The sequence below is a fragment of the Helianthus annuus genome, chromosome 11 (genome assembly GCF_002127325.2).
Source record: "Helianthus annuus cultivar XRQ/B chromosome 11, HanXRQr2.0-SUNRISE, whole genome shotgun sequence".
Classification (NCBI taxonomy): Eukaryota; Viridiplantae; Streptophyta; class Magnoliopsida; order Asterales; family Asteraceae; genus Helianthus; species Helianthus annuus.
This window is the reverse complement of record NC_035443.2, coordinates 132,015,832-132,040,100: the sequence shown is the minus strand read 5'-3', so window position 1 is coordinate 132,040,100 and position 24,269 is coordinate 132,015,832. Positions and strand designations below refer to the sequence as shown.

The following is a 24,269-nucleotide window of genomic DNA, read 5'->3' as shown; positions in this document are numbered from 1 at the left end:
GTCACTTATTATCACATAATCGTCTAAGTCACTCTGTCGAAGGCGAAGAGTACCTTTAACAGCAGCAGCGGTTGCGCGACTACTACCAGCCCCCTTGCTGGTCACCTCCAAGTCCGGTTTAACTGTTTTCTTCTTCTTCAGGGGTTTTTTCTTCCTCTCTTCCAGGTCAATCCCCAGGTCGTGCAACACACCTGCAAATATATTAGACCACGAACTTAGCTCGCCGTTTGAAGACCCTACAGACTCCTCGCTGGAAAGATAAATAACCTCTTTTCCAGCGGGAGTCACAGAGCGCAAAGGACGAGGTTTAGGGAATTGCGCACCTTCTGTTGCAATTGGCGGCGCGGCAAATGCATCAGCAACAGGGTACATGAAGTTGCCCCTGATCTGCTCATACCAACTCTCTTCATCCTCGCGCAGCGGGCGCACGCCCATTGATCCAGCAAAAGTGGCGAATGCAGCTTGATATAGTTGCGCTTCTACACGTCAGAATATATTATGTAAGATAAAAACAAACTTGAAACAAAGAAAAGGAAGAAAGTCACTAACCCTGATCGCCAATCTTCAAGACATGGACCTCTTTGCTGTCTGGTGACCACCGGTCACTCATCTGCGCAGCTACCAACACATTTTCCCCAAACACCCGATTAGGGGAAGGGGTTAATTGTTGATACCACAGTGCTTGCTTGGGGATTGGAAGATCCTCCTTCAAAACAGCCTCAGTCCAATCCCTGAACGGCATGGCAATCGGAAGCACCTCCTCCCTAATGAAGAAAAACTTGGGTTTCCAATCGTGAAAACTCTTAGGAGGATTTAGTAAGATCTTCTTTGCAGCACCACGGCTGGCAAAAGAGAAGAAACCCATCGTTCGTTGCAACTGATAAAAGCCCGAAACTTCTCGACAGTCGGCTCAATACCATGAGATCGGCATAGAAACTCGAAGTGACGAACCCGAACCATCCCAGGAGGGCTCATCTGGGAAAGGTGAAAATTGTAATAATGCAATATATTTCCCAGAAAGTTAGTCGCCGGTAACCTAAAGTTACCCTGAAGGAAAAAGTCTTCATATAGGGTAATGTAACCCGGCGGTGCGTCGGCGGCGGTCTGGCCCTGAGCCGGGTACCGAGCATCCCGCTCCGGTGGGAACCGGAAACCTCGAACAAATTGTTCAAATAGTCCGAGATCCCACTTGAGGACAGGAACCGGACCCTCCTCGGTAGAAACAACCTCCTGGTGTTCTTCAGTCATTGTAACAAGAGAGTTTTTGAAGAAAACTTGAAGATCTGAAGAACTCTCTTGAAGATCGGAAGAACTCTTGAAGATTTGAAGAAATCTTGAAGATTCAAAGAAACGAGAGGAAAGTAGAAAGCAAAGAAGAGAGAAGTGAGAGCCTTCTCACATCTCTTCAGATATATATATACCCATCGCATTTAATGCGATGGGTAAGAGTGCCGTATTCGCCGCTAGGCTAACCAACGAGAGATTGCCACGTCAAGCGGAAAAGCAGGGGTGACGGTTACCACGCGCGCGTGGGCCTCACTCTCCTGACACGAAGTGCAACCGTTGCAGTCGACATGATGACATCCGTGCCAGGGGTCAACTCAAACGTCGCACTCAACGACTTATCCTACCAACTTGCCAGAGTTCAAATTTCGAAGTTTCCCGCCATAAAATTACAAGTAACCTCAGGCAAAAGTTACCAGGGCCGCGCAAGCTAACACCGCCTCAGCAACACCTCGCGCCCGATCAGATACCCAATGAACCACTTGGAACCTGTCTGGATAAGCTGCGCAGTTGAAAACCACAATTTTACAACGCGCCACACCAACCAAAATCAAGAGAGCATTCCCCTTCTACTTTTATTTTTCTAAGTCCAGAGCTCCAACCACTTGCGTTGCGCATGGTGCAGCACTGGACTGGGGGACTTGAAGGGGTATGGTCCCAAAAAGCCGCGCAAACCTCCGTGTGGTTGCGCTTGAGACCATACTCCTTATTTTAATAAACCTCTTACTGAGAGCCTCGCGCGACCTGCACCACGTTTCGATCTGTGTCGCGCGAGGCCTGGCCCTCAAGAAGCTCAGATAACAGCACTTAGCATAAAATAAAGGAACACATGGGCATACTAACCCCGCGCGGGTTAATTACATGCCCAACAAGAACCACACAAGAGGGAAGCGCGAGGCTACCTCCAGTGGTACACAAGGTACAAGTGGCAGTGAAAAGAGCCAATGAACGTCCAGCAGGGTCTGGTCAATCGTGCGCCACGATCGCCTGACGATAAGTACATAAGGACGCCTACGTGGCACCAATCAGGGGACAGAGACAACTGTCCCACGATCTCCACTTGTCTGCTGATGGCAGAAAGACAGCAGGGCCGACAACAATGACACGTGGCTCCAATCAAGGTGCGCCAGCACCAAAGGACTTCTAGAAGCCACTAAACGGTCGACACCAGCAAGGCAAGGAGCATATCCGCTATGCTGTCCATTTCCGGCCCAAGGCCCATCAGCCCATATCCTCTTACACCTCTCCGGCTATAAATAGAGACCTCATTCCACAGGTTAAACGGTCCATTCCCTCTACTCTCACTCTTAGTACTTAATTACTCTCAAAACAGTCGCTTATTCTCACGCCGGAGCCTGGTTAAGAGGGAAACCCCCACATTCCCCTCTTAACGAGTAACGGTGTTCTGTTTTGCAGGATTGATCCATCCAGTCGGAGCTCAAATATTCATTAGAAGATTAACCATCATGATAGAAACATAAACTAAACCGATTAACTCCTTAATCAGTTCAGTGTTTCTTCACGTATATATCTAAAAAAATTCTATACGAAACGTCCATACATAACACTACTGAGCGAAAAGTTGCCCCCCCCCCCCCGCGGCCCCTTGAACGCTGCGCCTCTGGTTTGAAGTCCAAAAGGTTTTAATCATGATCCAATTTAAAGCCCAGAGGTTTCAATTATGACTCAATTAATAGTTTAAACAATCTTTGGTTTTGGAGGCCCATTTTGTGGTCACAAGCCCAAATAGTAATCTGGATGGATTTGGTTCCAAAGAGGGGGTATGGGCCTATTATCTTAGGGTACATAAAGCTTTAGTTTTAAGAAGATTCTAAGAAGACCCTATTGTGGGCTGTTATGCTTCCTCACCTGAAGATTCTAACAAGACCCATTTTTAGGTATCAAAAATTGCTTGCTGCGACTCTCTGGCTCATATAGAAGGCCCAATTCTGTAGGTTTATTGTTTTACTCTCGTTTCTTATTATTTTGGCTCCCCAAATAGTTACACTACAGCACGGAGCCAAAATAATAAGAAACGAGAGTAAATCAATAGGGTCTTTTACATATATCCTCTATCTAAGATCAGTTATTACATATTTACCCAACTTTTAAAATTAATTATATATTTGTTATAAACCAGACATTTTAGGCCCAACCCATTACTTATGGGCTTTAGGGTTTATGGTTTTCTTTATCTATATATTGTAATGTTGAATAGAATGATAGATGTGAATTCAGTTTTTATCTCTTTTCTCTTTGGTTTTTATCACGTTATCAGCACCTTTGCCTCTCCACTGGGATTTACAAGCCATCTGCAACGTTTGTTCTTCATCGGAGATTCATACGTATCTATACTTTTTCATATAATTCTCTGTTCATCACGCTTTATCCTGGTACGCATCATCACAATCTCTAATATGTATTGCCCATGATTATATATGTTGATTATATGTTATCCTATACCACGCATACATCTGCATCTCTAATAAAAAAAAGTAGATTCACCGATTTCAAGTTTTTGGAATATTGTATATATAAAAAATGTAGATACGCAAATTTCAATTTTTTTTCCAAGTGATTTTGATGCCAGTTGATAATTGTATCCATTTTTTAGAATGCCTAAATTAGGTTTATTCTCTAGAAATTTTAGAAATCAACATAGGGTTTTTCATTCTTCATTCTGTACTCACAAAAACCACAATCACAAAATCGATTAAACACTTTTTCACATCAATCAGCCGCAAGAACAACAAAGCCGCAAGAACAACAAACTGAAAAAAAATAATAATAATCACAATTAAACGAGCAATAAGACACTAAAAACTTATCCGAAATTGTTTCACCGCCTCCCAAAACGTCGACGTCGTATCGATGAAATTAGGCTGTAACCTCGCTCTAGTCAACGGACCGTTGTGGATCGGAGAAAACAACACCGGCGACGGTTTCTCTCGCGTTTGACGCTTCGATGACGATGGCGGCGGTGCCGATGTGTTGTTGTTGTGGAGTTTTTGACGCTTTCCGTTTCAATCCGCCTCTTCGCCGTGACGGTGGTGCCTCCGATGACGACAGTGGTGGTTGTTCACCGGCGATTGCCGGCTCATGATGGTGAGTTGTTTAATATGAGTATTCAGTCTCTCGTGACTCCAACAGTCTTCAACCATCGTTAATTTTAACTTTGTACGATAAAAATGAAAAGAAAATGAGAGAATAGACATTCGTAGATTGAATAGAAATTTCATTTTAGTAGAAATCAGTTTGCTTTTCTAGAAAAGAAAGGAAGCAGTTGAGAAGTTTAAAAGATATTTAAGTTTTACATTCTTTCTCTTTAACAATTTTCTTTTTCAAGTATCCCAAGTCATTGAGTTTTATTATTTAATTAAATACGTGTATGTCATCTTTGATAGTGGGGTTTAAAGCTTTTTCATGTACCACATTTTATCATATATTATTTTTCTTTAGATTTTTTTTTCTTATGATAATAAAAATCATTAAAGAAATCAAGCACATTACAAATCAGAATGCGCCTAATGCAATTCATGTTTTCCTTTTTCCATACGTTATATTCCTAACACAAAACAATAAAAAAAATATAAACTCATCACTACATATGTAAACTATCTTCTTGTATAGAACCCGAAGTTCTAATTGTAAAGAACCCGAAGTTCTCATACAATATACATTTCATTAGAAGGCTTGTTTTTAAAATGCCTTATTCTTTTCCTTCGTAGAAAATAAGTCGAACTTATCAAAGCTTGAATTCACCGCACTTGACATATCGGGCAATAACTACCTCCCGTGGACTCTTGATGCTAAAATCCATTTGACGGCAAATAATTTGGGGGAGACAATTAATGTTGATAATTAGACCTCATCTCAAAATAAAGCGAAAGCTATGATATTCCTTCGCCATCATCTTCACGAAGATCTAAAGCGGGAATATCTAGTTGTTGAGGACCCCCTTGAATTATGGACAAACATCAAAGAACGTTTTGACCACCAGAAGTTGGTCTTACTCCCCAAAGCCCACTATGAATGACTTCATTTACGACTACATGATTTTAAGACCGTCAGTGAGTATAATTCTGCTCTGTTCCGCATTACCTCTGAACTTAAATTATGTGGTGAGAAAATTACCGATGAAGACATGCTTGAAAAAACTTTCTCAACGTTCCATGCCTCAAATATGCTCCTGTCGCGGCAATACAGGGAACGTCAATTTACTAAGTATTCTGAATTGATATCATGTCTTCTGGTCGCGGAGCAAAACAACAAGCTCCTACTACAAAACCATCAATCGCGACCCGCCGGTGCAAGCCCATTCCCTGAAGCGAATGTGGCCAATTCTCAAAGCGGACGAGGTAGAGGTAGAGGCCGCGGCCCCAGCAGAGGTCGTGGTCGTCGTCGACGACGGGGATATACATGGCATCGAGAGTCCCAGAACACTAAAAATAGCGGTGGTGAATCGAGTCAACATAATACGGGGCGACCTTCAAACGGAAAAGTAGCGGGAACCAAAGCAACATTTATTATAAATGTGGGATGTCAAATCATTGGTCCCGCACATGTCGCACCCTTAAACATTTCATTGAGGCATCTCAACGCATAATAAAAAAAAGGAAAGAATACTGAAACTAATCTGATTCAGGATAATGTACCCTTTATGCCTTACTTTTCATACTGTGACCTTTGTATTTGGCTTGGTTTGAAACTCTTGCAATGTTTCATTTTACTTCTTTGCATTAACGTTTATTTATTTTTATTTCCTGAAGAAATATGTATACTAGCTCCAGCAGAGCTATTATTGGTGATGAATGTCTGGTAGACAGCGGTAGTACTAACACTATTCTCAAAGATATGAAATTTTTCTCTGAGTTGTCTCCGGCAGAGACACCGATTAGTACTATATCCGGTGTCAGTAACCTTATCGAAGGCTCCGGCAGAGCACACATATATTATCTTCGGGTACCCAACTAACTATTGATAATGCATTATATTCTAGTAAATCCAGAAGAAATTTACTTAGCTTTAAAGATATTCGAAAAAACGGTTACCACCTAAAAACAATATCTGAACATAATATTGAATATCTTCAAATTACTTCAAACAAAAATGGCAAAGAAACAATTATTGAACAATTAGAAGCCTTATCCTCTGGATTATATTGTACTAATATCAATCCTATTGAATCATACATGGTGAGTAACCAAAAGCTGTTGGATAAAGACACATTCAATATATGGCATGACCGTCTAGGTCACCCTGGTAGCGTAATGATGAGACGAATAATCAAAAGTGCAACCGGGCACCCTCTCAAAAACTTAAAAGTTTTGCTACCACAAGACTTATCATGTGCAGCATGCTCTCTGGGCAAACTTATAATTCGGCCCTCACAAACTAAATTGATACATGAAACCCCATCATTTTTAGAAAGAATCCAAGGGGATATTTGTGGGCCCATTTATCCACCTTGTGGACCATTCCGCTATTTCTTGGTCTTAATTGACGCATCCTCAACGTGGTCACACGTGAGCCTTTTAGCTACTCGATAATCAAATTAAAAACATCCGGATGGATAATGTGGGAGAGTTCACATCTCAAGCTTTTAATGACTATTGTATGTCAATTGGGATCAATGTTGAACATTCAGTACCTCACGTTCACACAAAACGGTTTAGCTGAATCTCTGATTAAACGATTACAAATAATCGCTAGACCACTCTTAATGAGATGTAAATTACCATCTTCTGCATGGGGTCATGCTATTTTGCATGCCGCTGCACTGATTAGATTGAGACCAACTGCTGATCACGAATACTCCCCATTGCAACTGGTCTCCGGACGAGAACCAAGTTTGTCCCACCTTAGAATTTTTGGTTGTGCGGTATATGTACCAATACCGCCACCACAACGTACTACAATGGGACCCCAAAGAAGACTGGGTATCTATATTGGCTTTAACTCCCCGTCCATAATTAAATATTTAGAACCAATGACGAGAGACATGTTTACAGCACGGTATGCTGACTGTCATTTTGATGAAACAATGTTCCTAGTCTTAGGGGGAGATAAGGACAAAGAAAGACTGGTAACACAAGAAATAACGTGGAATGCATCATCGCTATCAAATCTCGACCCCCGAAGTGGTCAATGTGAATATGAAGTCCAAAAGATTATACATTTGCAAAGAATAGCGAATGAATTACCAGATGCATTCACAGGCACGAATAGAGTGACAAAGTCACATGTACCAGCATTAAATGCACCTGCTCGAATTGAAGTAATCCCAGAAGCGATTACTATACAACGAAAGCGTGGGAGACCAATCGGTTCCAAAGACAAAAACCCACGGAAACGAAAAGAGCAAAGTAACGCAGTTGGTGAAAACTCACAAAAGATTATAAATGAAACTCCGGTAGAGGTAAATGTCCCAGAAGAGACAACTATGAATCCAGAGGAAAATGAAGTTTCAGAAGAAACACAGGTACCGAACGAAAATGAGATCTATATTAATTATGTACAAGATAGTACAATGTGGAACCGGAATAAAACACGTGTTGATGATATATTCGCATATGCTATAGCAACGGATGTAATCAATGAAAATGATTACGTACCTAAAACTTTAGAAGAGTGCATGCACAGAAATGATTGGCCAAGATGGCAAGAAGCCATAAACGCCGAATTGAATTCGCTCGAAAAGCGACATGTTTTCGGACCTGTAGTCCGAACACCCATAGATGTCAAACCAGTAGGTTATAAATGGGTGTTTGCAATAAAAAGAAATGAAAAGAATGAGATTGTACGATATAAGGCTCGACTTGTAGCACAAGGGTTTTCCCAAATCCCAGGAGTTGATTATGAGGAAACGTATTCCCCTGTAGTGGATGCGATAACCCTTAGGTTCCTAATCGGCCTCACAATCTCTGAAGGACTTCATATGAGACTAATGGATGTCGTCACCGCATACTTATACGGGACGCTTGAAAATGACATCTACATGAAAATCCCTAAAGGATTAAAATTGCCTGAAGCATTAAAATCAACACCTCGAGATATGTGTTCTATAAAGCTCCAGAGATCTTTATATGGTCTCAAACAGTCGGGTCGTATGTGGTACAATCGACTTAGTGAATATCTCGAAAAAGAAGGATACAAGTCTGACGTAATCAGTCCATGTGTTTTTATAAAAAGATCACTCTCAAATTTCACTATAATAGCAGTCTATGTTGATGATATCAACATCATCGGATCTCCTGAAGAGATAGAGAAAGCTGCTCTGTTGTTAAAGAAGGAATTTGAAATGAAAGATCTTGGTATGACGAAATTATGTATCGGACTACAATTTGAGTATCTGTGCAATGGCACATTTGTCCATCAATCAAACTACATCCAGAAGATGTTAGTACGTTTCAATATGGATAAAGCACATCCGTTTAGCGTACCTATGGTTGTCCGACCCTTAGATCCACACAAGGATCCTTATCGCCCTCAAGAAGAAGGCGAAGAAGTACTTGGCCCAGAAGTACCGTACTTAAGCGCGATCGGTGCCCTTATGTATCTCGCAAATAACACAAGACCTGACATTGCATTTGCAGTACATGTACTAGCGAGATACAGTTGGAATCCAACACGTAGACACTGGAATGGTGTAAAACATATATTCCGGTATATTTGCGGGACACAAGACTTAGGTCTTTTCTATCAGAAAGATCAAAAGTCCCAGCTTGTTGGGTATGCTGATGCCGGATATCTATCAGATCCTCACAAAGCAAAATCTCAGACAGGTTATGTATTCACATACGATGGCACAACAATTTCTTGGAAGTCAACTAAGCAAACACTTACATCAACATCATCAAATCATGCCGAATTGATAGCACTATATGATGCTGGTCGAGAATGCGTGTGGTTGAGATCAATGATTAATCACATACAAGAAGCATGCGGATTAGAACAGATCAAGAAGGAGCCGACAATTATTTATGAAGACAATGCTGCTTGCATAGCTCAGATCAGAGAAGGTTATATCAAGGGTGATCGAACAAAGCACATCTCACCAAAGTTCTTCTCAACATATGACTTGCAGAAAGAAAGGGAAATCGATGTTCGTCAGATCAAGTCAAGTGAAAATCTAGCAGACCTGTTCACAAAATCTTTACCTAGAAGCAGTTTCGAGCAGTTATCACACAAGATCGGTCTTCGTAGTTTGAAAGATGTTTGTTGAATTCAGGGGGAGAATTATACACGCTGTACTCTTTTTCCCTAACTAAGTTTTGTCCCACTGGGTTTTGTTAGTAAGGTTTTTAATGAGGCAGCATAGATGATCCAGTAGTATCAGTCTATTTATTCATGTCCAGAAGTACCTATTTAACATCATCCTGAAGTATGTCGTTAAACTGTGTATAATTCTAAATGTCCGAGGGGGAGTGTTATAAACCAGACATTTTAGGCCCAACCCATTACTTATGGGCTTTAGGGTTTATGGTTTTCTTTATCTATATATTGTAATGTTGAATAGAATGATAGATGTGAATTCAGTTTTTATCTCTTTTCTCTTTGGTTTTTATCAATATTTCCTTTTTTTTAAACCATATATATTACATTTTTAAAATATCAATTTCAAGGAAAATGTAAATATTGATATATTTATCATAGAATGTCTAGAAATTATGTTAAAAAAAGATAACCATCATAGGTCCAAGACCACCCGTTGTGGTTTAACTAAAAAAGTGCATAACGTTCTTTCACATACCGACACATAGACATTAAGCTTTAACTAACTCACCCTTTAACTATCTAAGATTTAAATAATAAAAAAAATTTGATTAATTGATTGGGGATGGACCCCACACCCTCACCCTCCTTTTAACTTTATGGGATTGTGTATTGAGTCGTTAAAGCAACGTGTTGAGGGTCGATAGCCCACAACGTCAAGTTTGATGGCTCATCCACTGATCGTCTTGATGAGCAAGTGTGGAACCATGGAATTCCTTATTTTTTTTTTAAAAAATAGACCTTTTTCTTATAATCAATGTCAAATATAGAGCTGAAAACCAAAAGACAGATGAATGTTTGAGGCAGCCTTTGTTTAATATTGATCTGGTACAATATAATACTCTTAGAAAAAACATACCTTAATATACAAAATCAAATATTAATACCAAAATCTTCTCATTTACAAAAATCTCCCTTAACAATACATCAAACTTTGGAAAACGACAGTGAAGACATAGACGAATACTTGAAAATATGCAATAAAAGACCATATAATGGATATCTTAAAAAAGCCGAAGAACACCCAGAGCAACAACGACGATCAACGATCTGATTAGATTCTAAAATTAATATCATACTGATACAAATGAAAGATGATCCATTACATTAGTGCCTTTAGTCTGGTTTCTTCAAGTTGAGACAATTATCTGCTGCTTCATTGAACAATTCTTGCACTTGTTTCAATTCCTTATCTGATATCACCAATAGCATGTCAATCCCATTAGAACAAAAAACAACTTTATCTACTATTATGAATATAAAAGACTGTAAAAGAAAGTTACATTTATTATGCTGTCATTGAGTTCAAGCCTGGTGATTTTTTTAATGTCGGTTCACCTTTAATCTAACACTACAAGAATTTTTTTCTCCGTTTTGACCTGTGTCCCGTTTTAGCCAGTGTTCTCTGCTTTACCCATTTGACCCGCTTAAGTAATAAAAATATAACCTGAACCGACCATTTTGGTAAATGAGTTAAAACTAACAGCACCAGTTTCACAAGAATCATATTTTAATAGAACACATTGTCTTGCTTGTAGTTTAACACGATATTAACCATTTTAGAAAAGATACAAAAAAAAATCTCGATTAGTTTGGACCTGGTTAGTTTACGTAACATTTTTTTATCTTGTTCACCCTAATAAATAAAAAAAAAAATAAAAAAATATTTTCTTTCTCAAAATCATGCTCTATCCAAAAAATCAAGACAGAAAGAAAAAATTTAATTTCCATAACGGGTCAACATGCCGAAAGTGACCGATGACCTGTTACTTGTTATAATGTCCAGCTATTTTGACCAGTCGCAAATCCCAATCCAACCCAAGCAGACCATTTTGACACCTACAGCGACGAGAAAGAAACAAATGTTTCTACCCACTTTGAGAGATTGAGAAATCTGTCTTTTTATAATTCTGAAGTATTTTGACCCATTATCCTACCCACCTGTTTGCCACCTCAGTATTTACGCTTAATTTATTTTACCACATATCGATTTACATTGAACACACCATAACTAATTAATTATTCGAAAAGTTAATCTAGTTGTCAAAAACTTCAAAACTGGCACAATTTTCGACTCGAAGATGAGCTATTTGATTTTTTGAAGTGTAAGCTTAACTCTGATTTGAGCCAAGAAACAACCCTACCCCACAGTCATTGGCAAAATAAGAAACAAATCAAGTGAAGCAAACATGCAGAAAAGATAGCGTAGAATAAATTTACCTGCAGCCTCAAGTTGCTTTTGAAGTTCTTGACCAACAAGATCATTTTCAGCCTACACAAAAAGATTCATTATCTGTGAGATCACAATCTATAATCATTCTTCTTAACTTCTTTAGTTCTTTTAGGTTGTTATCGTCACGCGTATGATGATTATTTAGACCTGGCAATCTTGACCCAGATGTGTAAGTTTGGGTTTTAAATATAAAATAATGGGTTGATTTGGGTTAACTTAATAATATTGGGGGGGGGGGGGGGGGAGGGGGGTTCTAGATTTGTAATTTTAAAAATGGCAAAACAGAGAGCACGGGTTAGGATGGGCTGTGAATAAAAAAAGAATGGGTCAGGATGGGTTCTCAAAACTTATCCTCGCTGTCTTTCTAGTTTCTACCTAGGGTTTTCATCCCCTTCATAACGTTTGAGAATGGAGACGACTCTTGTTCTCCTTACACTGCCATATTTAATCAATAAAGATCTCTTTTAACATCGCAAGATCCGGCTTCTGGACTTAAACTTGAGTTCATATTCAATCTGACTTAATTTCAATTCATAAGTTAGTATTTTTGAGTTTTGGATTGATTCAATTTCAATCCAAAAAGTTTTTAAGTTTTATGTCGAGAGTTTTGTGGTATGAGTTTGCATATTGCTGAAAATGGTTTTGAAGATCTATGGTTTGTCACATACTCGCATATGTAGTGAAAGTTCACCTTGTTTTATCATATGACTAATTGATTTGGTGCTTCTTAACTGTTCTTGAATGGCATTTTGTTTGTATTTTTTTTCCAGTTTCATTTTGTTTGTTTTTGAAGCTCATATGTTGTGTGAAAGATGGTCTCAGTTATTGGAGAAGTAATGGTTTATATTTGATTTGCGCTTTGTTTCTTAACAGGTGATATACTGATGTGGATTTTATATTATAGATTCAAGATGTACATCCTGTGCTACAGTGAGTGAGATAAGGAAAATTTTGGACAAATGAGCAAAGGTTCTGGGTTTGTAGTGTGATTGTATTGAGTCTATCTTATATACATGTGTGGTTGATCTTTAACTTGTAGCATGTTATTAATACTATATGAGCAAATCTTTTTAACCAAAATTAACCCATTTGTCCATTAAAAGGTTATAATGTCACGCATAGGGGTGGCAAAATCAACCCATACATTCAACTTTGGGTTAGGATGGGTATTATTTTTGTAGTACATGAGTTAAGTTGGGTTAACAAGAATTGTTAAAAGGGTCACTTTAAAAAATAACAAAATAACATGTACGGTACAGTTATGCTGGACCAACTAATTTGATGGTACCGGTACGGTTCGGTTCGGTTCCGGTACCCGGTACCAAATGAAGTTCATCGTGACGTACAATCCTCAAAAAGCACTGAACCTTTTTTTTATTTTTTTATTTTTTTTTTAAATTTTTTGATTTTTTAATAATTTATTTGACTTTTTATTTATTTATTTATATTTTTAGCCTATCATGCATGCTCAAATCCATCTTGACAAAAACCCATCTTGACCTAAACCCATCCTAACCCATTTCTTAATAAACCCATCCTAACCCAAACCTAGTGGGGGCAATTCTGACCCAAAGTCTTTGATATGGGTCATTTTGGGTTATTTATAAGATACTATGGGTGAATTTGGGTAAAGTAATTTAAGTCAAAGGGTCAAAATGGGTTAATTACAAAAACAAAGAAGTATTCCACGGGTCAATACGGGTTGAGGATTCTGAAGGTACGGGTTCTCTAGGGTTGAGAATTTTGAACGGGTTCTCTCTAGGGTTAGTGAAGACAACATCAGCGACGCCGACGTCATCATCAACACCCTCGAATTCAGCGGCACTAGTACCACCGTCAATCATCAGGTTAATTGAGTTGGGGATTTCTTTTCTTTTCAATTGGGGATTTCTTTGATGTTGAATGACCTGCTTCCATGATCTATAAGACATAATTGAATTAGAATAGGAAATGAAACTGAAGCTGGACAGAACAGATTCTGGTACTGTTCGCAACAGAGGTACGACAGTCGTCAACAGTGTTTTTGGAACCTGTTACTATTTGAAACTTATTTTTTCCAGTGGTCTGGTCAACAGTGTTATGGAACCTGTTTTGACTTGTAGACAAGTTTCAAAGGGTTATAGAAGTTCATAAAGGAGGATTTGAAACGGTTACTTGCTATGGATTCAAACGGGTTGAAACCGCCTGTTTCGGAATCTGATAAGGTGAAGAACTTCACCTTGTTTTGATAAGGATTGTTTATGTTGATTGTTTTGGCTTGAAAAGTTTAATTATGATTCGGTTTCAGTTTCTGTGAACTGCAGATGGAAGCCTCGGCCAAACATTTACCGATCAAGAAAAGGAGGATCGTATTCATGGATTCGTCATCGTCGCTTAACAACGCTTCATCCTCACAAGGGACTGAAAGTGTTGCGCAAGATGCTAATGCGAAAGTAGACGTGAATTGCCTGCCTGCTTCATCGTTGACGGTTGCTGACTTGCATCAAAGTGAGAGTAATGATAGTAAACTGGATGTACACAAGTGTGTGACTTGCTTCATCTAGGTTCACATTTAAAAAAAAAAAAATATTCACTGCCAATGTAGTGCTGAATCTGTTTCTATACAAGCAGTATCTTTGAGACTCTGCAGGTTTAGATTATAAATTTACTATATAACCGCCAATGTAGTGCTGCTGTATTGAGTAGAGGTGGCAAAATTGGGCGGGTCGGAAAGGTTGGGTCATGGGTCAAACGGGTTTAGCAAAAGTTGAAACGGGTTGGGTTGGGTTAGAAAGATCTGTGTATAATACCATATGGCTGCAAATTTTGGGCCCTTGATTAGTGATATTGTTGTTGGACTCGGGTACTTAGCTTCTCAAGCTGAAATGTGCAAATAACCATAAAAGTTTGACTTAGCTGGGCTGAGCAAATGAAGCTTTTCAGCTCCTTCTTGTATGAGATCTGAATGTAAAAAATTGTAGCTTTTTATTAATATCATGGGTCTGTATTGCTTCTGTTATTAAATAATACAAGGTTCTTTGTTAAGTTGCATAAGAATTTAAGATTTTCCAGCCTATTTCATTTGATTTTTTATGACATACTTGATGTTAGATGTCACTCCATTCAGTTGAGAGTTCAAAGGGGCATAGCTGGACTCGTAACTTGTTGGATAACTTTAAAGGAAAATAAAGTAAAACCTGACCTGACCCGACCCGAAACCCCTTCCAACCCGGACCCGTTTCGACCCGAACCAAAACAACCCTTTTTATAATTGATCCGTTTTGACCCGGGCCCGTTCTGACCCATGACCCGACCCGACCCAACCCTACCCGTTTGCCAGGTCTACCCAAACCCATCCTAACCCATTACCCAAAACTTCCCAACCCACCCATTTTGCCACCCCTATGATTCTTCATGGGATGCACTATGGTAACAATTTTTTTTAATAAAATCCATACATATAAACAGTAAAACTTTCTATGTGGGCTAATGTACCTGAAGTTGTTCAATTTTTTTCAGCTGAGCTTCCTCACCTCCTTCGGAAAACGGAAGAGCAGCTACCAATGCATCAAACTACACATGTTACAACATGTGAAAATTAATCATGAAAACTCACTTTCAAAGTCATGGGACAAGAGTTATAATGCAAACAAATTATCTCCATTTAGTTCTATCTTGGATTAAAAAAGCGCTCCTGATGCACAAAGGCATCAGGAAAGCGCCACAGGGCCTTTGCACAGTTAGGTTGGTGATACGTAAAACCATGAGACAAATGCAGCTCTTGGTTGTACATACAACAACACCTCGCGTGCGTGTGAGACTTTGCTTCACGCCTCGACTTTCAGGGCCTAAACGTAAAACGCATCAGAGCGCTTTACGCTTTTCTAAACCAAGGGTACTACTCAGTTCGGCCAATTAACTTATTCGTTTTGCAGGTACCCTTCTATGTTATGAGAGATGATATGATTATGTATGGCAAAACGTTACAAGTGAAGAATCTAAAGAAGTCTAAGGTTGTGTTTGAATCTGCCTTAAACTAATTATCGCAATTTTAAACTTACAGTAATCAATTTTGAGTATTTAAACAAACCAATAATAATTCTTTTTTTTTTCTTTTCTTCAATATCAAAAACAAAAAACACTAAATTAATCCAACAATTAATTTAACCACACCTGTTTAGCAGCTTTAACAAGTTCGGCACTCAAAAGCTTCGGCGTTTCCGAAATATTATTACTGGGCGACTCTTCAGTGCTAGGGTTTGCAGCGGCACCGTTGGCAGCTGCACCACCGGCGGCGGCGGTAGGTGCGGCAGGTGCAGAAGGGGGTTCTGGGTAATTGGGGGAGAGACGAACTGGTGGTGCGTCTCTCTGCAATGTTCCGAAGGTGTTGAAGGCGATTGCAGCGATGGTGTTTACCTGTTCCTGTAATTGGGATATTATGTCCATTGAATGAATGAATTGGGGATTTAGGGTTTTTGTGGTAGGGCTTGTGTTTGAGAAAGGGGGTTTGATTGATCAGATCATCATGAAGACTGGAATTGGTTTGATGAGTTGCAAGAGTAAAGAATTAAAGAAAGGGGATTCAACGTCTTTCGTTTTGAGACTAGTTTCGTCGTTTGTGGAAAACGTCACCGTGTATTTGTACTGAATGAATTTCGGTATTTGTGTTTGGGGTTTTTCATGATTGGTATTTTCAATTCGATACCGTTTCGGTAGATACAATATTTTATCGATATTTTACCTTCGAATATAGTTTCGTACTCATGCTAATACCGGTACCTTTTTTACGAATTTCGTGATCGGCAGCGATCTCATCTCTATCGGGTTGCAAACAATGTTATAATAACCAGACCAGATGTTGAACCAATATTCTTATCGGTTCACTGGTAGGACAAGGCCAAATCTTATAATTATTTAAATGCAAGTTTTCAAGTTTCACCCGAGTAAACTGTCATTTTGGTCTCTGTGGTTTGGGCATTTTTGCCATTTTAGTCCAAATCTCAAACTTTTTAAATCTAGATCCCTGTGGTTTCACTTTTGTTGCCATTTTAGTCCAAAATCTAAAAACCCCCTATTTTGACTGTTACAACATATCTATTTTGTCTTTTTGTTCAGGGGTATTTTGGTCATTTAAGATTATTATAACATACCCCTCTGTCTCTCTCTTCTCTATCTCTCAGATCTTCATCTTCTTCTCTCCCTCTCTCAGATCTTCACAAAACCCAGATATTATCCACTGCATCACTCTCAACAACCCCACAATCTCACATATCATCTTCATCTTCATCTTCTCGCATCCAACACACACTAACTCAAAGAATCCACACTCCCCTTCATATTTACAAACACCCAGCAGCAATTCTCCTAGAACTCTGCACTTCACTCCAAGAACTTCACCGAATCATCCCTCTAATCATCAAAAACGGTCTTTATCAAGAACACCTCTTTCAAACAAAGCTTGTGAGCTTGTTCTGCAAATACAACAGCTTAACCGAAGCCACCCGTGTTTTCGAACCAATTAAAGACAAAAACGATGCTCTTTATCACACAACGGTTAAAGGGTATGCTCAGAATTCTTCTATTTCTGATGGGTTTTCGTTCTTTTGTCGTATGGTAGAAGATGGTGTGCAGCCTGTAGTGTATAACTTCACGTATTTGTTGAAGGGTTTGCTCCGACACCGCTTGCAACGGAAGTGTGTGTTTTTTGGTGTTTGTGGTTTGCTCCGACACCACTGCCTCCATAACTGCCACCACGGCCTCTGTATCCACCACCGTAGGCACCGCTAGCAAATCCATTTCCTCCGCCACCACTGCCTCCATAAATTCCGCTGTATCCACCACTGTAGGCACCGCCAGCAAATCCATTTCCACATACAAGAGCTAACCGATCGGAAGAGAGAGAGAGAGAGAGTGATGGTGACGGTGACGTTGTGGTGAGAAGAAGGAGATGGTGGTTGTGGTGAGAAGGAGGTGGTGGTAGCGGCTGTGGTGAGGAGGTAGTGGTGGCGGTGGTAAGAAGAGAGGAGGAGGTGGCGGTGGTGGAGTTGGAGGTGGCTGTGGAATTAGGGTTTGGGTTAAGGGTTTTTGCTCTGCATCTGCATTTGGGGAAGATGATGGTGAGACATCATCTTATTTATATGTTAATTTAGTTTATTAATTATTAATATATTATATTAAAATTAGATGGACAAAAATGCCCCTGAACTAAAAGACAAAACATCCAGCTTTCATCAGTGAAAATAGGGGGTTTTTAGATTTTGGACTAAAATGGCAACAAAAGTGAAACCACAGGGACCCAGGTTTAAAAAGTTTGAGATTTGGACTAAAATGGCAAAAGTGCCCAAACCACAGGGACCAAAATGGCAGTTTACTCTTTCACCCACATGCCCCTACTGCCTTTCGACTTACTACGGCATGTAACAGTCCAGGAGCATGCCATTCATTTAGTAATCAGTTAACTGTCATTTTCGTCCTTGTGGTTTCGTGGAAGATGTCATTTCAGTTCAAAAAAAAAAAAAAAATTGCGCCAGTTTCGTCCTCAACATTTTTGAAACGTGTCACTTCAGTACAAAAAGATAACACATTGCGCCAATTCCGTCCTCAACGTTTTTAACGGGCGTTATCTTTTTGGACTGAAGTGACATGTTTCAAAAACGTTGAGGACGAAACTGGCGCAAATATTTTTTTTTGGACTGAAGTTGCATTTTCCACCAAACCATATGGACGAAAACGACAGTTAACTCTTTAGTAATCCAAGAAATAGCCCAAGTGCAGGTCATTCTATACACATCCAATTTGCTAAGCCAAAAGACTAGATTGACATAAGTTACAAATAAAGAGTTGGGTTTTATTAAGGGTGTTTATCGAATCGAATTAGTCGAATTTCGGGTTACTCGAATTGGGTTGTCCGAGTTTTGAGTCTTAAAATCTCACTTGAGTTAGAGTTAAGTTCGAGTTTCATTGGCGGCTTTGATGGTGTGCGGGGAGGATCTCCGCACAAGGCCCGTGATTTCGAGGGCACACGATTTAAAAAAAAATCCGATATAAATATATGTTATTTTTTTAGATAGTAAACACATACCAATTCCAATATTGACCCATTTACAAATCATTTTTTGTAGTTTAGAATTTAGTCCACTTGACATTAGGTTTATTGAGACCAATACTAATTTGAATTTTCTTAATAATAATAAAACATTACGGAATACCACATTTTTTCAAACTCGAACAGGGTACGTGAATTCTCAGAGACGCCTCTGTTGATTTTATTCAACTTATTCAAATCAGATTAAAAATACAATAGTTATAGGTTAATGATAAAAGACTCAATAAATAATACCAACAAAACATAGGTCAATGACAAGCAAAACAATATCATAAAATCCAATTTAAGTGATAATCAGTATAAAAAGGTGTTTAAATTGGCGACACGAGAAATAATGGCCACATTAAACCAATGTTTTAAAAACCAATTTTTAAAACATATCAGGGTGAGTTTAAGAATGGTTTAATCGATTGTACAGGGCGAATGGAAGGCCATGAGTAGCGAACATAGGAACTTGGAACGCTAGGTTAGTTACTGAAAATATTGAAGGTCAGTTATTAGTTTATTACCTAAATATTAGATTATAATATAATATAAAAATCGAATCTGAAGATTCTACAAACCGGTTCAACGGTTCGAACCGGTAGAACCGTTGGTATGTAGCAAATACCGTATTCTAGTTTTACCAACCTTTTTTGTATCGAGCCCATAGTATTCGGAATTACCAGCCGATACATACCAGTATTTAAAACATTATTCTATGATACAACAGTTATAGCTGTATGCTTCAGAATTCGTAAGATCTGGATACTAGAGGATTATTTTATCATGTTATATGTCTAGACAACCCCTATCTTGAAGGTTTATTTTATTTATTATGCATTTTATATAAAGAATTTACAAAGCCCAAACCATGAAATCAAACCATTAGTAATTGTTCGGTTTTAAATTTCATTGTTTCAATTTTGGTTTTTGATAATAAAAACCGCTACTAACGGTTTGGCTTAAGATATGACCTAGAAACCATCAAAACTGGATCGTGAACACCCCAGTTGTTACCCCTTAAGAACCGGAATGAGGTCACTTTTAGATTAAATATTTTGATGATTCTTTTGAAAGTTCAGTTGGATAATTCAAGGAGAAAACAAAATCGAATCCTGTTATAAAAATAGCGTGTACCATAACCAACCAAAAACTCTAGTTTTTTAATTGGAAAATCATCACAACATTTTAGTTGAAATGACGCAACTTTTGTGAAATAGTATGTCAAATGGCGATTATAATTGTTGGTAGTTATTCAGTTGTGTTATTAAGAAAATCACCAGCATGAACTCCATCATCTATAATAACTTAGTTTCTACTGATTTACCTTGTTGCTAGTGTAGTTTATTTTCACTAATGACCAAGTTGTTTATAAGTAGCAACTAACGATCTTAGTTACCACTAATGATTAATAGCAACTTACAACTTTTATTTACACTCTGTTCCCGAGTCTCATTTAACAGGGGGAGGGGAGGGAAAAGAGATGAAAATATGAAAAAACCATGTTCTCGAGTTTCATTTAACAGGGGGAGGGGAGGGAAAATGAGGGAAAAGGGAAGAAAATATGACCATATATTCATCCTCCCAAATTGTAGAGATTAGGACTTAGGAGGGAAAATTTTCCTTCATCTCCCCTGTTAAATGAGACTCGGGAACATAATGTTAGTTCTTTGTAACGATCAATTTCGTTCAGCTTTCTATGGATTATCATGCTAATTTACTCAGCGAGAATCCAGTTTGGGGGCAAAGCCCCCTTCAAACCCCCAAGTCACTAGGGGTTTAGCACTCTTGAACCACTTGTTTCTAAGGTGCTAGAAATGAGAATAGTTTTGTATCAGTGGGCACTCACAAAGTTTATTTTCATTCCTCTTTAATCTCAAGTAGACATTAGAATTACCAACAATAACCAACCTTTTCTTATAATAAAACCGGTTACATTAATAGTTACTCTAATACAACATTATAAATAGTAAACAACCGAGCGTGAAAGGTTTATTTGATATTTTATATGTTGATATCAACATGTGGAAAAAGAATAAAAGTAGAAAAGTACATGTTAATAAATAATAATCATTCTAAATCTTTAAAAATAAGTTGAAGAGGTTTTTTCTTTTGCAATGTTACCCCAAATTTTTCGTTCATGTCGAGCTTTGATGGATCTTCATCATTCGGGAGAACCCAACGGAATTGGTTAATCAAAGATGCTAATATAGACTGAACACTCTTGATACCAGACGGTAAACCGGGGCACATCCTTCTCCCTGCACCAAATGGTATGAACTCAAAGTCTTGGCCTTTAAAATCCAAGTGCGAGCCAAGAAATCTTTCGGGTCTGAATGAGAGAGGTTCTTCCCAGACTTCTGGATCTCGACCAATTGCCCAAACGTTGATAAAGATTTGCGTATTTCGAGGGATTGTATAGTTCATAACCTCACACGCCTCGAAAGCACGACGTGGAATTAGGAAAGGCACCGGCGGGTGTAACCTTAATGTTTCCTTTATACAAGCATTTAAATAAGAACATTCAGACACTTGTAATCCAGCAACAATCTTGGAGTTTGTTTTATGCTTCAACTCTTCTTGTACTTTGGAAAAGGCTTCTTTGTTTTTCAGCAACTCAGCCATGGCCCATTCAGTTGTTGAGGTTGTAGTATCTACACCTGCTATGAATAACTCCTGCCAATAAAAGCACGATTAATTTAAAACGTAAGAATAAAATAGGCATATAGGCTTTACAAATTAAGGTTTATTTTCATTCAGTAGATATATAATTACCTTTTGCAGAATATACGATATAACTAGTGGAATTTTTGCGTGCATTGAGTTCGGGATATGTATACATACATAATCATATATATGGTTACAATAGTATAAATAATAGTTACCAATATAAAATCGTGAGTTATAGAGTTACGTTGTTGTACGGTACGGGTAGCAAAAAAGTATCAAAAACAACGGTACGGGTAGCGAAAAAGTATCAAAATGACTTCTATTGAGACAAAGAAATCATAAAAATGAATACAGGTACCCATGCTATTTGGGCGGTATCGGTTCGGCTCGGTAAAAAAAAAATTATATTACAAAATTTAAAATTTTATTTACAATGGTTTAATTACATAAATGTTAAATGTTTATTTACAATCGTTTAACTATATTTAATGTTTTCCATGTAGGGTATGTTTGGCATGAAGCTTTTAAGAGCTTTTAGAAGCTTCTAGCTTTAAGCTTTTATGAAAAAGCTCCTACTCAATAAAAAGTATTGTTTGGTTGAAGGAGCTTTAAGCTTTTAGGTTAGGAGCTTGAAACTTTTGGTTGAAAGCTACTAGTAGTAGCGTTTAGAAGAAGCTACAAGCTTTTAGAGAAAAATTGGCTAATTTAACCTCTAAAAATAAGGAACTTTTTAATGCACCAACTTTCTAAATTTTTAGTTATGTCTATTTTGGTCATTTTATACATTTTATTAAAAGCTCCAACTACTCTACCAAACACCAAATATATCTAAAAAGCTACAGCTACTAGCTACCAGCTACCAGCTTCCAGCCACAAGCTACCAGCTTTCAGCTTTCAGCCACCAACTACTTTTGCTAAACATACCCGTAACCTAAAAATTAAACTCATGATATGCCCATATTTAACACATGTTTTACTTCCATAGAAAAAAAAAAACCGACTTTACCTTTTTATGGGTAAAGTTTATGTAGAAATAGCCTTATCGTACAAAATGTACGAAAACGCGGTGACATTTTCGTAGTTATTTTACCCGTAATTACCCTACAAGATCAAAATTACCCTACAAGATCATTTGTAGACTAATTATGACGCTCTACAAAATTACCCTACAAGATCAAAATTACATACAATTGAAAATTACCTTACAAGATCATTTGTAAAATAATTATGATAAACTACAAAATTACCATACAACATCAAAATAACCCTAAAAGGTCATTTTACAAAATTACCCTTACAAGATCAAAATTACCCTACAAGATCATTTGTAGAGTAATTTTGATAATTACTCTATGAGTAAATAATTACGAAAATGTCACCGCGTTTTTTTAACTTTTAACGCCTTTCGTACGTTTTGTACGGTAAGCCTATTGTATTTGATCCTTTTTATAGCATCAATAATTTTCAGAAAAGTCTTATAAACTTATGCTTTCTATATTCATTTGCACAACTCTTAACGATTAGTTAGAAAGGGATAAGAAAAACTTACCAAAGCACAAATATTAATCTGATCATTTGAGAATCCATTTTCAAGTAACCGATCCAAAAAACATTTATCTTCTTCCTCTGCCACCAAGGACGAATTAATTCGAGCTCTTCTTTCTTCTACTATGTCCTCCCAAAAACTAAAAATCTCCTTGAGAATTTTCAAGTTTCCCCTTCTTAATCCTTGAAGATCCAGTTTCCTAACAAATGGATAAAAATCACTTATATTTGGTCTTGTTCCATCCTCTAATGCCTTAAATAATTTCCCTTTCAACCCACCAGCAGTAATTCCATGTTTATCTTCAAACTCAAGAAGATCTTTTCCAAAGAAAACATTACTAATCGTGTTGAACATTGTAGTAAAAACAACATCTCCAACGTTCACAACTTCTAGTTTCTTACCTTGCAAAAAACTCACCATTTGTGCCAGTTTCTCATCTCTTATTTTCAACTGGGCTTCCAAGGCTTTAGGTGAAAACATCTCGGTTCGACAAAGGGTTCTTAACGACTTCCAGTGTTCACCACAACCCGCTGACCAAACAAGGTAGAATGGCGAGAAACTATGCTCAAACGCGTTAGGAATAGCGCGACCGGATAGAACGCGATCATGGGTCTTTAGAATCTCTAAAGCGGCTGATGGAGAAGACGCCACCACAAGAAGTTGAGTGCCTAACTGGAGCGAGATGAGTGGGCCGTACTCTTGAGCAAAGATGGAAATGGAGACATGAGGGTTGGTGCCTATTTGGTGTATATTTCCGATTATTGGCCATGGTGGTGGTCCTGGCGGACGGTTTTTTGAAGATCGGAAACGCTGTTTAAAGATGAAGAACAAGAAGAGGGGTGTTGTTAGTAGAAAGAGAGAAGCTGCAAGACTGCTTTCCATAATGAGAAAGCGTGTAAGTTTTGTCATTAGGTATGACTTATATATCCCTTTGTAGTGTCATAAGCTTCCAATGTTGCATTAAGTATGACTTATGAGCCCATGAATCACCTAAGATATCACGTTTATTGTGTCATAAGCTTCCAAAGTTGCATTAGGTATGACACATAGTCCAAACTTGTAGACGTGTTTCAGCAACATATATGTTTATATTATCTCATATTAAGATATTACTTATAAGGGTATATTAAGAACTATTAGAAATGAAATACTTTTTATTCATTATAAGGGTATATGAAGAATTATTAGAAATGAAA

General features: G+C 38.1%; 3 protein-coding genes across 4 annotated transcripts; all 3 read right to left on the bottom strand.

Moving 5' to 3' along the window:
* Window positions 1-10,424: 10,424 nt before the first annotated feature.
* Window positions 10,425-16,463, bottom strand: LOC110884312 (mediator of RNA polymerase II transcription subunit 21). Of its 2 annotated transcripts, XR_002561047.2 has the most exons (5): window positions 15,944-16,463; window positions 15,266-15,343; window positions 14,581-14,731; window positions 11,779-11,830; window positions 10,733-10,751 (listed from the first exon to the last, which is right to left on the bottom strand). XR_002561047.2 is itself a non-coding variant. In XM_022132021.2 (4 exons), the coding sequence occupies exons 1-4, from the start codon at window positions 16,214-16,216 to the stop codon at window positions 10,675-10,677; spliced, it is 480 nt and encodes a 159-aa protein (XP_021987713.1). In that variant the 5' UTR covers window positions 16,217-16,450; the 3' UTR covers window positions 10,425-10,674. The 2 variants fall into 2 exon arrangements, 1 of the variants encoding a protein (XP_021987713.1); XM_022132021.2 differs by lacking the exon at window positions 14,581-14,731 and having other exon boundaries at window positions 10,425-10,751; window positions 15,944-16,450.
* Window positions 16,464-17,417: 954 nt separating this feature from the next.
* On the bottom strand, window positions 17,418-19,525 carry LOC110880868 (POU domain, class 4, transcription factor 1-like). The gene is made up of 2 exons (XM_022129307.1): window positions 19,506-19,525; window positions 17,418-17,865 (listed from the first exon to the last, which is right to left on the bottom strand). Exons 1-2 carry the CDS (start codon window positions 19,523-19,525, stop codon window positions 17,418-17,420), a joined length of 468 nt encoding a protein of 155 aa, XP_021984999.1.
* A 1,299-nt stretch (window positions 19,526-20,824) lies between these two features.
* On the bottom strand, window positions 20,825-23,994 carry LOC110884313 (probable (S)-N-methylcoclaurine 3'-hydroxylase isozyme 2). The gene is made up of 2 exons (XM_022132023.2): window positions 23,077-23,994; window positions 20,825-21,533 (listed from the first exon to the last, which is right to left on the bottom strand). Exons 1-2 carry the CDS (start codon window positions 23,980-23,982, stop codon window positions 20,928-20,930), a joined length of 1,512 nt encoding a protein of 503 aa, XP_021987715.1. The 5' UTR covers window positions 23,983-23,994; the 3' UTR covers window positions 20,825-20,927.
* Window positions 23,995-24,269: the final 275 nt, after the last annotated feature.